Here is a 16,194-nt window from a genome sequence, read left to right on the forward strand (position 1 = left end):
AATGTGAGTAACAATATGTTTGTCAGAAAGTAAACTTCATTGTTTGGTTACTTCCGTATTAGCACGTTTCCAGCTACTTACTTTAACTGGGGGATGAAGAAACTGGCATTTGGGTTTTCACAACTGTCCATTGCAGAATCGTGCTTATGTCTGCAATGAAACTCAAACGCCATTGTTTCAAATTTGCAATAGCATATATGCTTAACGATATATATTTGTATATCCCATAAACTGATTTCTCAGTTGGCATTACAGCAACACCATCTTTACAACGTATGTGGATATACTTTACTTTATTCCCTTTTTAAATTCAATATGACCATCCCCCAGCTACATGTGCTTCCTACCTCTCCTTCCCCAGTTGGATAGGACTTAATAGCCAAACATAGCAGGAACAGCAGATATTATTTCCTAACAGATAAAACAAAACATACCTTGACTGTAAGCATACTGATCCTACTTTAAGCAAGAAAGGAAGTTTTAAGAGCTCCTTTTGTATTAACTCACGTTTCTTAACTGATGCATATTTTTTAAGGCTTATTCCTTCTTGCCAGTGTAATTTTAAAGACTAGCTCAAAGAAAAATTTGCAACTGAACACAGTGAAGATTTCTTCAGCACATAGTGAGGAGGATTTGCGTTTCATTTAGTTGGCTATATTGAAAGCAAAATGCCTCCCAACTTGAACAGCTATATTAAACCAATCCATGTATTATTCATCTGATATTACACAATTTAAATTGAAACCATTAACTTAATGCAAAATCTGCAACCACCCAAACTGAATAGCCTGGTTTAGATGTAACAGGATACCATGGTTTACTGCTTCATGAATGAGCTATGGTGAATCTTGGGCTCATGCACTCCCCACTCCCTTCTCCTGCTCCTTTGCTCCGAAAGATCAGATGCCTTTGCTCCTTCACTTCTATTTTTAAACAAACCACAGCTCCCCATGGCATACATTAAAACTGTGGTGAGAACAAACCTTGATTTCAGTTTCTGTGTTGTTCTGAAAACACAGATGGAACAAACTATGGTTCCCTGAACTTGGATGTCACAGGGAACTGTGGTTAGTTCAACATTGAAAATTCCTGGTAAGAAAGGTGAGAATTGTCAAATGGGAAGTTCACAAGCCTGAGGCATGCCACGACTCATCCATAAACTGGGGAATAATGATTCCTTGCTATCTATGAACCAGGTCAAGGTGAGCATTTTTATTTTTATTTTTACTGGCTACAGCGCATCCTTAAACAACACAATCAGACCCAAGTTTAAACAACTCTAATAATTCTAGCAAATTATACAATTCATGCTACATTTAAAAGAATGAAAATCCTGATACCGTAATTTAAATTTAAAAGAACAACAGGTATCTCTCCTCTGATGAGCATTCTTATTCAAACAAGCAAACTAGGAAAAACATCCTCATATAACTTATACCCGGGATGGGAATCTTGTGGCTTTCGAGAAGTTGTTGGACTCCCAACTGCCAGAAGCTCCAGCCAGCATATCCGATCGTCAGGTGCGTTGGGAGTTTTGGTCCGGCAGCATTTGCTATGGCACAGCTTCCCCATCCCTGACTTACACAATTACTTTTGCATATTTTTTTTTTAAAAAAAGAACCGTTTGACAAGATGTTACCAGGCCATTTTCCATTAGAGACCTCTCAAAGGTCACCGCTGTGCACTACTAGGGAAGGAACATCATATTACCCGCAAGGAACACATTAGAAAGCATTTGTTGATGATGCAGCATTCCCAAGGCCTGAATCAGCAAAACAACATGCTTGACTAGAGCAGAAGCCTGTGCAATACTAGTGAAACTGCACCAAGAAAAGCAGAAACCCACCTTCTTCTTTTTTTAAAAAAATGATGATATGGGGAAAAAAATAATTGGAATCATAAAACATTGGATAGTACGCAGCAGTTATTATCTAAATAGGACTAGGTAGCAATAGGACAACCACTTTAGCAGCCTCTTTTGGATTTGAGCACAGCTCTTGATTTTTTTGCCCACAAAAGAATAATCAACACAAGCTTTGCCCAACAGCATGTTAATGGGGCTCATTTCCATTGTTAAAGCATTCACTTAAAGCCCGGTCTTGCTCTCATTTGCTTTTCACTGGACACTGTTTCAATGGGAGCAGGAGCAGGCCATTATACAAATGTTAAAAGCTTTACAAACCATTTCATGATTCAGGTGACAGTAAAATAAACAAAGGGATTCAGCCATTATAAATTATCAGGGATAAGTTAGCTTGAGATATGGTTTGAGCATTCTAAATTGCCCTGAGACTTGACAAACTCTCAGATAAATAATTCTCATTTTCTTTTACAATTCAGTCACATTTCTGATCTTTTTTTAAAAAGGTTTTAGTTGCATAGAAAGTAAGACCCCTTCAACCAAAAGCCTCTTCCTGAACTGCAGCCTGACAATATTTGTGTTTTATACTCCAAGAAAGCAGTCCTCAACAATTTGCTTAAAATGATTTCTTAATGTCTTTCTTAAGTTTACCAATAGCGCACTGATCAGGGTGGCCAGTTATTGCATTGACAAAAGGTAGGATTCGTATAACCAAAAATGGAGAGTAAATCAATTTGCAAAAAAATGGGTCTCCCCCAAGAAAGCTCAACAACTTTGGTTAATCCAAAGGGTAGATCACTGCCAGTGTTATTAAGTGGGAGTAGATCGCAGTCTAGGAGCTGGACATCCCTGGTCTAGGAGAACGGGTTGCATGAACTGGACCATTATGTAATGCGTTTCTCTACCTCTGGGCTGGAGGGAATTTCTCCTGCTGGGCAGATATGGCCAGGTAATGGGGAAAGTTGATATGGGGATGTAGATCCCTGTAGCAGATGTAGTCTGTTTTGGACAGCAAACCACACAGAAAGGCATTCTGTGTGGTACTTCCGCCTAGCCCAGGAGTCTCATCAAATACTTTTTTTGCTTTTATTTGACCTGTCTGTTAGTGAACAGCAATATGTCAATAGTAGAATTAGTCACTTTATTTTGACTTTCATTATTTTTTAAATTGGCTATTACCTACTTTTGAGGATCAGAGAAGATTAAAACCTGAACAAACCAAGTTGTTTTTAGAGTTCTAACTCATTTGTGAATAAGTGTGAAAGCTCAGTGGCTAGTACAAACTCCGCAATATTATAACATCTTGTGATTTCATTATTACCACATCTTTCAGCAACTTATTGTTAAAGGCAAGGATGCATCTAACCATCTCTTCACTTGCTGCTTGCCTGGCAGCTGCCACTGAAACCTTCTGAATTGGAACAGCAAGCATCACTCAGACTGCAGAAGTATCAATTTTTTGGCTAAAACATCAACAAATGTTTGCTTTAAAAAATTAAAGCAAATGTTCTGGGAATTTTAAAAGCATAACATTGACTATAGAGCATTTTCTGAAGAATGAATATGAATTATTAGTTTGAATTTGGCATTTATTCTGTTTTATCACTATTAATATCCATGTGTCAAAATCAAATAATTGATCAGAAAACATGTACCCCTTTTGGTTTGTTTCTTTGTTTTAAGTGCATTGTTTGATAAAGATATTTTGTATATATTTTTTATAAAAGAAACAACAATGAGGGTACAATCCAGTAATCCCCAGGAGGTATCCCAGCAACCATAGGATACAGAAGATGTCCCTCTCCAATGGCAGAGAGGAAGCAGGTTTGCCCTGGAACTTTCCTTGTGGTGTCCATGGAAACCTCCACAACCATCTCCCTTCTGCTATTAATGCTCCAGCACAAATAGGGAGAGAAAATTGGTGGATCAGGGCAGATCCCAATCCCACCTCTGACATGGAAGGGAAATATGTCAGCCTGGCATATTTATTTCCTCTCCAACCTCTCCACCTACTGCCTTGCTTGGTGCTAGATTGAGAGTGCTTTGGCTGTTCTTCCAACCATAGATTCTCTCTCCCTCATACAATTGCTCTGCCCATGACTACTTTTTTGCCTATAGTCTGTACCGAATCATAATATATATATGAAAATCCTCAAACAAATTCTAGAGGAATTGTATTAGGTTTAGAGAACCGTGCATGACAACACCTTGAAAGAACAGTTCAAGAAAGATGTGTATGTATATATATATAGATAGATAGAAAAGAGAAACCCAAGAAGCAATTCAAATCGGAAATTATATTCATTTAACGCGTCGCCGTCCCCTTCGGAAGAAGACTATTAAATATGTGCCACATTTATAAGGGCTGAATCAAAAAGGGTTGTTTTTATTGTTTTTAAAAACTATGCATGCTCCCTTTTTCCCCCTTGGCCTTTGGAGAGTTCAACATTCTTGTCAGTTCATGATCCATCTTACAAAACCTATAGGTCATGCAGTAGCTATTGAAAGGACTTGATAATCAAATACATCTAGAAAAGTCATTAGCAGAATCAAAATGTATGTTGGGGTTGCCAATCTTGCCTGACCATGCTGTGATGTGTGAGTCACAGGACTCAGCAGAGAGCAGCTGTGCATGTCTAGACCATCTTGCAATGGGCAGGGAAGGAAACATAGCTCAGTAGCATGCAGGCCAGTCAATATTCACCAGAAAAGTGTGATTATGTATGTATAACTTGCTTGGGTAACCTGTGCAAGAGTGGCGGTACGTTGAATCTACCTGGTTAAAAAGGACCAGAGCTGCCTTCTTGATTGCTCCTGCTTGGTTTTACCCCTGTGAGAAGTAAGAATGGCAGGCAATGAAGTTCATGACATAGTACCTCCAGTCTTTTGCTCTTTGGAGGCTAGCATTCAGACATGGCTTTAGTACATTTTCAGGAAGGGGGGGGGGAAGAGAGAAAGAGAGCTAAAGATATCATTATCAAACTTGCAAGAAAAGGTATATACAGATAACTGGCTGGTTGCAGAATTCAGTTTACATCCTTAAGAATCTTCTACATCAGGGCCAGTGAATCTGCAGCCTTCTAGATATTGTCATGATCTAACTCCCATCATCACCACCCAGCATGGCCAATGGTCAAGAATGGTGGGAGTTGTAGTCTAACAACAAGTGGAAGGCCACAGATTCCCCACATGGTCTATGTGTGCATAATCAGAGTAACAGGGATCACTATGAAGAAGGATTAGCAGTCCCAGCTACTTTGTTTTGTTTCATGTGCTGGTGATGTATCGCCTACATCTGTTAAACTATGGTTAAGAGATCAGGAGAGGACCCTGGGATTATGTGCCCCTCCCTCCTTCCTTCTGAAGCATGAGTCTGGATCCACAATCAGCAGCTGGCATTGTAGGGATCAGCCAGGAGAACAGGACCACTGAGCCAACTGTGGACACTGGGCCTTCTTTCCCCCCACTTAAATTCACTCTTACTCCCCAGGCGAGCCAGCTATGGCAAGGAAAAGTGCTGGTGTTAGGAGACTGAGTTGGAGAGCTCCTCCCCAAAGTTGACTGGAGCCAGCCCTTTGTGAACTTAAAGCTCAATATACACACGAGCATTCAGAAGCAAGTCTCTCTGAGTTAAATTGGAATTTACTGCAAATAAGCACGCACAGGAACACAACTATTTAAGTGAAGTTCTTCATTCTAATGTGACAGGCAACTTGTTTTTTGGGGGCAGTGGGAGACATCCTAGATTTCTATTACTTTGTTAAAACAAGAACCACGATGCCCCTGTTCTGGAACGTTTTGATCTGGCAAAACTCCTTCTGCAATGTGATCTCACCTTTGTTAGGATTCCTATTTTAATCCAGAAATATAGTAAGTGTCACTTGTTAAAAAATGCTCTGTCCATCATCAGTGGTCTCTTGGGCTACAGCCTAAATTAATGTATTATTTAGCATAAAGAGAAAAGGCTTATTCTCTTCCCCTTTCTGGTTTCTTAACCATTCTGCATTTTACACTGTAATCAATAGCTTGCAGAAGGATCTGATGAACCAAAGACAGAAAAAGGATAGAAATGGCAAGAAGTTTGTTTTCCTTAGTAACTGAGACCTCTACTGTTCCTTTTTTGAGGGAAGGGCTGTTGTTTCAGATCTTTTCTGCAAAGATGTCCTGGAGCTTCTCAATTCGACAGGCTTCCCCTTGATCTTAATTATGAAAATTCCAGGGGAGGGGCCTGAGGACTGAATGTGTGAAACTAAATGTGTCTCTTTCTATTGTGTGAATCTTGCAAGTTATGCTCCTGCACAACCCTCAAAGTTTTGAGCCACACAACTGAAAAGAAGAAGAAAGCAACAGTTGCTTCTATTGAGGAGAAACACTTACATTAGTTTTGGACACAGTTACGCTCCAATTTAAGATAAATAAAATTGCAAATTAAACATCAGTTTGAAAATAAATAAAACAACCTGTACAGAATATATTCTCAGCCAGGTATTAGGAAACAAATATCCTTTAAAAAAAATCAAAATCAAAACTACTAATAACAGGTGAAGTGTCACTGGGTAAGAAAATGAACCCAGCTCTCAACCAATCAGTGAATTCATTTAGCTATGGTACTTCAAGACCAGAACACCAAAGACCTAATGACAAGAAAAGGAATGATGGAGAGAATAGTCTAGAGGAAGGAATTGGTGGTGCACTTCTTATAAATGTTACATAACTGGTTAAGAAACCACTACAAGAAATTATTGAGAACAGGAAAAAGAGAGAGCGAGAGAGCTGTAAGAATAAATTATACAGCATACAAATGCACAAAAAGCATTTTGGCTTTGAAACTTTAAAAGATAATCTTATTTTTAAAAAAATGTCCAGTGCTTCCAGAACACACCATATAGAATTGCTGGTGAAAGGTTTATCAACATTTAATAGCTATTTGCACAACTGGTCATAGGAATTCCCCATTTTGGTGAGATTTTGTTTATTTTTTGTTTTTGTTATTTGCAAATTTGATGCAAACCAATGCCTTAATATTTTAAAAGGAGACTTGGCCCAGACAAGCATTTGAACAGAGGTTGCCTTGAAACAGAGGAGTGTCCTCTGACAGCATTTCAAATAGAGGGCTGCCCTCTATAAAGTAGAATGTAGGCTTCATTTGGCTAGGCTTCATTTATGTTTTCTATTCATCAATGCCACTCACTGAGATTATTGTCACATTAGATAGCAGTTTATAATAATGTTAGCAGATCATTTCTTTGGCCATTCTGACTCATGCTGGAATCAAATAAAATTTTTGATGTCAAGATGACCCACTGAATACAGCCAGCTCTAATAAATACCTGTCAATAATTATGCACATTGCCAAACCACCAAGTATTTAATCAGTCAGTAGTAAAAACTACAAATCCTGCATATAATAAGAATCAAGTCTATGGAAGCAAGAGATTGGGATGAAAAGAGATACTTCTGCCTGAAATAGGAAATGCCATACTCTAAAGCTTTTCCCAATGAAAACCATACATTTCCAAGGCAAGATCACCTCAGAACCTAAATAGATATCCAGACTTCGTTTTTCCTGAATTTATGTCATTTTATTCCCTTCCATAAAATGTTTTGTTTGATTATATATCTTTTCTGGAGTACTCATATAGGTGACTAAATAATACTCAAGAACTTGAATACTTGATGTTTCGGTAGCGATCTATCAAGTAAAATGCTTCAAGGATTATTCAGCACAGCTGCAATCCTAAGTACTTAGATGTAGTTCTCTGTTCCTTCATGGGAAGTACCTGGAAACGCCTCTAAGGTTAAGTCCCCCAGAATGGCACTCCATGAGGTGCGAAGGGCTGCTACTCAAACTATCTCTCTCTCTCTCTCTCTCTCTCACACACACACACATTCCTATTTCACACTTTCTATTTGCACATGAAGGGTTTGGATCCTGGCCAGCCCATTCCTGTAGGCCTCTGCCTAGTGCGGTTTTCCTCAAAACCACTTTACATTTTCATTTAGGCTTCAGTGATAGTCTGAACAGTCGTTTCCCATTAGCACGGATGTGAGGAAAGCAGGGCAGAGCTGTTTTTTTTACATCTAAGTTAACAGTCTCTCTCTCTCTCCCCCCCCCCCACTTTTGTTCAGCTTTTTAAATACTAACTTCCAGGGGAATGCTCTAAGGAACTCGAGGTGTGTGGCCAGGGGGCATCATTGACTCCAACCCCTCTACACCCTTACAGACATCTTCCCTTCCATTGGATGCTGCTGCTTAGTAAAAGTTAGGGAGCACTCTTCACGCTAAAGCATGGAAATGAGGCGAGCACTTCTACCATTCACCCTGATGTTCTGTTGCTACTGCATAGCAGAGCATGAAAGGTGAGTTGCAATACTCTCATGTGCAAGAGAACATGGGGACATAGGAAGTTGTCTTATACTGGCTATAGGTCCATCTAGCTCAGCCCTGTTGACACCAGGAGTAAGCCCATCAGGAGCAAGTCAGCCCATAGGACTGATTCAACCTGTAGGGTCTCCCCCTTCAGCCCCCATCCCCCTCTCCTTGCCCTTTCCCCCATAAGGCTTGGGGGGGGGAATCACCTCCTACTGGCCCTAGCAGGAGTCTATTTTTCCCAAATTTTAAAATGATCTGTGAGGGAATTTTCAGGGTGGGCTCATAGGTGAAGGGAAATTAACAGTCCCCTCCTCGTGCACCATGACCCCCACACATTCAAAGTTTCACACCATGGGAGAAATGTCACAATTATAAACCAAACACACGCTTACAATAAGAAAGGAACTAATAAGCAGTAAGAAGGTTGCTATGAAGTAAGAACTGCCTAATCCTGCAGCACTGCTACATGTGCAGAGACATAAATACGACAATGTCAATAAAATACATTCAAAATTGTATTTTTCATTAGTTTTCAGCTTCATTTCACATGGGCTTGTGTATCTGTGTGTGTATAAAATCCTACCTCTTTGCCTTCTTCAATTTCAGATTCGCTGCTAAATTCCTCTGTATTTAGATTTTCAAAATCCGACTCTCCAACTGCCATTGGTACAGTCACAGTAAGGCCTGGATTATTTATGAATGACATATAATCATTTTCATCAATAATGTATTTTTCCACACTGCTGCCTGTGCCCACACCACTTGTGGTTCCATTCCCATCTCTCAGGTAATTAACGTCTCTAGTTATTTCAACCATCATATGGTTGGAAATGTAGTTGTCTTTCTTGTTGCTTAGTTCTTCGAGCGCTTTGATATCCTCCACAGCTTTCTGCCTCCTGACAACGCCTTTTTCGACAACCTCTCGCAATTTTTTCTTTACATAATCTACTCCCTTCTGAATTCTTGCCACGGCAATCTGAAGATTGTTTATTTCGTTATCGTCATCAGTAGCAGCGAGGTTATCTGAACTAAAGGAGCTCAGAAGCAAGGCCAGAAAGAGGTTCAGTACCTAAAAGGTAGGGGAAAGAAGAAAACCAATACTGGTTTCTATTGTACAGAAAAAGAAGATCAACAAAGGAAGAGGAGGAGGAAGAGGAGGAGGAAGGAGACACACACAGTGGGCCAATCAATAGACCGCTTTGTTTTATAACACAAGTTTCTCAGCCTATATCGGGAAGATCCTATGCACAGCTGCATTTTTTCTAAAACATAATGTGCATAGACAGAGAAGCACTTCTGTTCCGACACATAGTTTCTCCTCTGTTTTTCTCATGGCAAACTAGAATAACATATTTTTCTTCTGTGGCCAACTTGTTCTTCTAAGAAAACTAGCCTTGTAAAACCATTCACATTAATACTATGCAAAGCTTAATAAGGACCCAGAGTCAAACTCTGGCCTAGTGATTTTTCTACAAAACAGTGTTTATTGGACATCCTAATACTTTTCAAACAGCCTGATTTACATACCACGAGGTTTCCAATCACCATGACCAGCATGAAGACAATGAGGCACATGGTTTGACCTGCAACTTCCATACAGTCCCACATGGTTTCTATCCATTCTCCGCAAAGGACTCGGAACACGATCAAGAAAGAGTGGAAAAAGTCGTTCATGTGCCAGCGTGGAAGCTCACAGTCTTCTGCAATCTTGCACACACATTCCTTGTAGCTTTTGCCGAACAGCTGCATGCCCACCACGGCAAAAATGAAGACAATGATGGCCAACACCAAGGTCAGATTTCCCAAAGCTCCCACAGAGTTGCCGATAATTTTGATCAGCATATTTAGCGTCGGCCAGGATTTTGCCAATTTGAAAACCCGGAGCTGGAAAACAATAACAATAAGACATTATCATTACTACTCAAAATACTTCTCCGTGTGTTTTGTATTTTAGCTTCATAATACATTTGGTCAAAATTTAGAGAGAGAAGGAGGAACAAACTGTTTATATACATTTAGTGGAATTTAGGAAATGAATGAGAAACAGGCCACATACGGGGGGAGCACCAGGTGGCGCATTGGAAGATGGCCGACAATAACATCTCTCCAACCCACATGAGGTAATTAAGAGGCTGCTATGGGAAGTATGCAGCCTCCCCCCCCCCCAAGGAGATGGGGGGGACTGCCTTGCCAGCGGTGTCCATAATGCATCCCCGGATTCGAAAGAAGGGGGTGCCCGGTCACTTGGCACAAGCCCTCGTTGAAGTCGGCTCTTCCTGACGCTGTCTCCAATCAGCGCCCGGGTTTGCTTTAGCTCGAAAATATAATTGGAAACATATAATTGGAAAGAAGCTAAAGCACATACATCAAGCGAAGTTCGGGAGATAAGACTGCTGATTAATGGATCTCTGTGACCGGAGCGACGGACGGGACAAATAAATCAAGTGATGAATCACCATTAAGAGACTGGTATGATTGGAGTGAATTGGAAGGGGGGTGGAGGAAAAAACTTTTCTTTTCTTTGCCTTATGTGAGTATTAATAACCCTCCACCCCAGCAAGAAGATCGTTGCATTTTATTAATCACAAGCAGGAATTCAAGAACTGTGTGGAGTGAATTATTGATCAAAGAAAGGATTGGTAAACATCGGAGAACATAGGAAAGTTTTTATGACGCAGTTTTAAATGGCGTCTCGCTAAGACAGGCTTGTCTAAGAAAGACGGGGGGGGGGTGGGCGGAGGACCAGGATCATCGGAATGTGAATGATGATTGGAATGTGATCTAAACCTGGCAGAGCCCTTTGTGATATACTTGGCAAGCCTGGGAAAATTAAAGGACAGACCAAGGATAAATTCTTTACGGAAGTGTGGAATGGCGTCTGTCCCTATGTGATATGATTTTTGGGAGAGTCTAAAACCCACACAGAGGATATTTGTTTCCAACCCGCTTGTGAAGATTATCAGAGATCGCAAAGAAAGGAATATATGATAACAAGAAGATGAAGAAAGTAATAAAGAGACTATCTGGACAGAACTGGATAGAATTGTCTAATTAAAGCAGCAATATAAGTGATTCTTGGACCCCCATTTGGAGCTTGAAGTATGCGTACCCCCAACAAAATTTAAAAATCTGGCTGTATAATTTGGAATTAATGTGATTTGGAAATAATGTGATTTGATTGGCCTGTTAATAAAAATTATTTTTTTAAAAAGAGAAACAGGCCACATACTGAGCATTTATAACTGCATTCACATATTTTTTTTCCATTGCAATTAACATTTCTACAGTAGCCATCAGTTCACATTTGGTATACGTGTCAAATCCTTTTGGAATGACATTTGTTTTATTGACTAGATTAAAGCATGAATTCAAGGAACATTGTGGAGTTACTAATCAGTTAACAAATTTCACAAGCAATACTTATTAAATTCAAAGCAGTAAAAAAGTTTGATCTCAGTTTCTTTCAAATACGCCGAAGCCAATATTGCATTCTGCCTATAAACACTGGAAATTATGTGAAAACTTGTGTTGTACTGTTTGCACATTTACCAGTCTGAAGGATCTTAGGACTGACAACCCTTCCACATTTGCAAGACCCAGCTCCATCAAACTCAAGCTGACAATGATGCCATCAAAAATATTCCAGCCTTCTTGGAAATAGTAGTAAGGATCCATGGCTATTATCTTGAGGACCATTTCTGCAGTGAAGATCCCAGTGAAGACCTAAGTGCAAGTATAATGAATTAGTTTACACTTCATTTGAGTTCTTTTAAATTAAACTAGCCCAATTGCATACTAAGTTTACAAACTAAATTTTTTTTTTGAAACAAAGTATAATTGATTCCTAAAGGGCTCACCGCTTTTAAATGGTGAGTTTAGGGTGGTCTTTCATTGTGTAATCCTGTGGAATGAATGCTAGAACAGCATTAGGATAGCAATCTCTCTCTATATATTATTCACATCCTACTGCATTTCATATTCTGGAATGCTGTTATAGTAAAAAATAGGATGGCAGATATTTTCAGGTAACATAGCAGAAAAATGCTCTTATCTTCGATATCCCTAACATTTGGGTCATTTTTTAAAATACTTTTGCTTGAACTTTTCATTTCTGCGGAGACATTCTCCTGTCACTTTTGAAGCCCCTTCAATTAACGTTTTTTCTGTTAAAAACAAAACACTTAATTTTAATACGATTAATTTTTTAATTATGTAGAAGTAATCAAGGACTTTCATCATAATTTCCTTTCGCTGAAAAGGAGAAGAAGGAAAAGGCTCATAATCAATTGCCAAGCTACAAAGCAGGCCACCAAATAATAGTAAATTAACTTCCTTTGGATGGAAACCAACAAAATGAGGTTAAGAGATTAAGAGAGTAAAAGACTTGAGGTTTTTTAATGAGTACCAGCAGGGAGGACATTGTGAACCAGCACTCGTCCCTAATTAAAGTTAATACAGTATGAAGACTGCTTCAGATGGGAGTACCCTACAGTGTGTACCTGTTTCCCACATATGTTTTAAAACAAGTGATCGGGAACACAAATATTTTATTGTTACCACAAACTCCAGCTTGCTAAGGGTGCTAAGAATTGCAGATATGTGAAAATTCCCAGGGTTATTGAAGGAAGCCATGTGTGGATGTGATCAGTGTTTCTGTGCAAGTGCCTCTGGAATATGAACCTAGCAATCCTTAGAACATAGGAAGGAAGTCAATACGTGTTCATTTACGTAATGATACAGTTTTTTCCTGTAGATGTGTGCTTTTTCGTTTATGTTTAGTTTAGTTTTGTTTCCTTTGTTTTTTTTTTCTTTTCTGTTTTTTTTTGTATGTTCCTTTTTTTCCTTTGTATAGTATTATTTTGGATTCAATGTTTGTAATTTTTGTTATGATTCTGCATTGGGGAAAAAAATTTTAAAAAAAGAACCTAGCAATCCTGCACACTCCTGATACACTCATAGGAGGCCCACTGGCCTTTGGGAACCAGCCCTAAATTACCCAGAAAATAGGTGGATTGCATGGTTAAAGTCACATCTCACATGCAGTAAATGGTCTGAGTACTGTAGTCTGTTTTGATTTTCTGCACCGCTCACTTGCACCTGCAACCTAAGATACCCACAATGGGGATTTAAGAATACTTTTGATGGCCCCTAGAACACTTCATGTGTAAACCGCCTTGAGACAATGGTGCAGATGATAAATCAATTGTAATAATGATAATAACAGAAAAGGGTGGAACATAATACAGTGTGCATAGATGGCATGATCTAATTATATCTGGCACTAAGGGCACCAGCCAAATGTATGCATTCTTAATCAGCACCTCTAAATCAGTAGGTCATTCACTGGAACTTGAACAGTGTTAAATTACCCAGGTACGAATATTTCTTCTATTTGTGTTCATATTTCACATTAAAAGCTGATAAAGTTTCGTGTTCTAGGAAAATGAAAGGTCCATAAAGGTATAATTTCTGTCTGGGGACGTGAGGACATAAATGGGGACTTTTAGGTCAGGCACTGATATATTAGAATTAATTTGGATTATTAGAATGGTACTGTTAAATATTCCACCACCACGCTACTAAAGTGGCAACATTATTATGATAGTCTTTTTTCTTTTTTTAAAGCACTTTTTGAAATATTAGGTTCCTGAGTAATTTGTTTTACTGAACAAAGGTAATGAGATGGCAATGTGATCTACAAACTTTCCAGCGTCACAGACAATTCTGCGCTGGAACAATGGCGGCACGACCAAATCAGCTTGTGAAAAAATTATATAGGCTAAGCCTAAGTGTTGCTCCACAAATGATCTCTGCAAAGCAGCTTACATTACATGGGCTAAGATTCTCTAATATTGTCAAATAACACCCGTAATCGCATTTTCATTAATGAGAGCCTAAAGAAGCGAAGGTAATAGGGGCAGGATGCAAAGAGAGCCATCTGTTTAAGAGCTTTGCATAGTCATTTCCCGCTAGTCTTCCCAATGGCTTTGCTAAGGAGACCCACACCTGTGGAATCCGGATGGTGATTATTCTTTTCAACAAACACAGTGCAATCAAACTTTAAAAAGCACACAAAATACACCTGTTTGGTTAACCACAGTGATTTTTAGGGCATTAGCAACTAGTTTCCTTTATTGTGCATAGCTGTATTTTCAAGCGAAAAAGTGACAAGTTTGAAGTACAGTGGTACCTCGGGTTAAGTACTTAATTTGTTCCGGAGGTCCGTACTTAACCTGAAACTGTTCTTAACCTGAAGCACCACTTTAGCTAATGGGGCCTCCTGCTGCCGCTGCGCCACCGAAGCACGATTTCTGTTCTCATCCTGAAGCAAAGTTCTTAACCTGAAGCACTATTTCTGGGTTAGCAGAGTCTGTAACCTGAAGCGTATGTAACCCGAGGTACCACCGTAGATATTTCTAGTTACCCACAAGCAGGCCTTTTTTCTTGCAGCCAGAACTCACCAGAACTCAGTTCTGGCGCCTCTCAGGTGGGCACCACTCTAGGAGAACAAGGGAGCTGTTCGTGGTGAGTTCTGGCACAGATGTTTTCAGAAAAATAGCACTGCCCACAAGCATTTCCTTTATCCGGTGGGGCAGGAGTGGTGTGTCTAGTGGGGCGAAACCATGGCAATAGTACCCCCCAGTGCTTTTTTTCTAGGGAAAAAGGTGCCAGAACACACCTCCCTCAGAAGACCCAGCTTAAAGGCGATCTTTTTGAGCTGGGGGGTGCATGCCCTTGGCAGCCAGAAGCTTGTTGAGGCTGCTCAGCTGAGGCAAGGGGGAGCTCCTCCCTCAGCAGGGCGGGGCCTTGCTCAGCTGAGGCAGGGAGGGGCTTCCGCGCTTCAGTTGAGCTGCCTAACGAGCTCCTCCCTCAGGAACATGGGGCCTTGCTCAGCTGAGGCAGGGAGGGGCTTCCGCGCTTCAGTTGAGCTGCTTAACGAGCTCCTCCCTCAGGAACATGGGGCCTTGCTCAGCTGAGGCAGGGAGGGGCTTCCGCGCTTCAGTTGAGCTGCTTAACGAGCTCCTCCCTCAGCAGGGGGGGGGCCTTGCTCAGCTGAGGCAGGGAGGGGCTTCCGCGCTTCAGTTGAGCTGCTTAACGAGCTCCTCCCTCAGGAACATGGGGCCTTGCTCAGCTGAGGCAGGGAGGGGCTTCCGCGCTTCAGGTGAGCTGCTTAACGAGCTCCTCCCTCAGGAACATGGGGCCTTGCTCAGCTGAGGCAGGGAGGGGCTTCCGCGCTTCAGGTGAGCTGCTTAACGAGCTCCTCCCTCAGGAACATGGGGCCTTGCTCAGCTGAGGCAGGGAGGGGCTTCCGCGCTTCAGTTGAGCTGCTTAACGAGCTCCTCCCTCAGGAACATGGGGCCTTGCTCAGCTGAGGCAGGGAGGGGCTTCCGTGCTTCAGTTGAGCTGCTTAACGAGCTCCTCCCTCAGGAACATGGGGCCATGCTCAGCTGAGGCAGGGAGGGGCTTCCGCGCTTCAGTTGAGCTGCTTAACGAGCTCCTCCCTCAGGAACATGGGGCCTTGCTCAGCTGAGGCAGGGAGGGGCTTCCACGATTCAGTTGAGCTGCTTAACGAGCTCCTCCCTCAGCGGGGGGGGGGCCTTGCTCAGCAGAGGCAGGGAGGGGCTTCCACGCTTCAGTTGAGCTGCTTAACGAGCTCCTCCCTCAGGAACATGGGGCCTTGCTCAGCTGAGGCAGGGAGGGGCTTCCGCGCTTCAGTTGAGCTGCTTAACGAGCTCCTCCCTCAGGAACATGGGGCCTTGCTCAGCTGAGGCAGGGAGGGGCTTCCACGCTTCAGTTGAGCTGCTTAACGAGCTCCTCCCTCAGGAACATGGGGCCATGCTCAGCTGAGGCAGGGAGGGGCTTCCACGCTTCAGTTGAGCTGCTTAACGAGCTCCTCCCTCAGCGGGGGGGGGGCCTTGCTCAGCTGAGGCAGGGAGGGGCTTCCACGCTTCAGTTAAGC

At 41.4% G+C, this 16,194-nt stretch overlaps 1 protein-coding gene across 1 annotated transcript in view; it reads right to left on the reverse strand.

Annotated features, from left to right (window-relative positions):
• The window catches only part of LOC309540030 (sodium channel protein type 2 subunit alpha-like), a 76,894-nt gene that overhangs the window by 19,303 nt on the left and 41,397 nt on the right, over window positions 1–16,194 (reverse strand). The window contains exons 16-18 of the mRNA XM_082236614.1: window positions 11,784–11,957; window positions 9,762–10,118; window positions 8,818–9,303 (exon numbers count right to left, since the gene is read on the reverse strand). Coding sequence (XP_082092740.1) covers window positions 8,818–9,303; window positions 9,762–10,118; window positions 11,784–11,957 — 1,017 coding nt within the window. The remainder of the gene's footprint in view (window positions 1–8,817; window positions 9,304–9,761; window positions 10,119–11,783; window positions 11,958–16,194) is intronic.

This window comes from Podarcis vaucheri, assembly GCF_965113315.1.
Source record: "Podarcis vaucheri genome assembly, chromosome: 1".
Lineage (NCBI taxonomy): Eukaryota > Metazoa > Chordata > Lepidosauria > Squamata > Lacertidae > Podarcis > Podarcis vaucheri.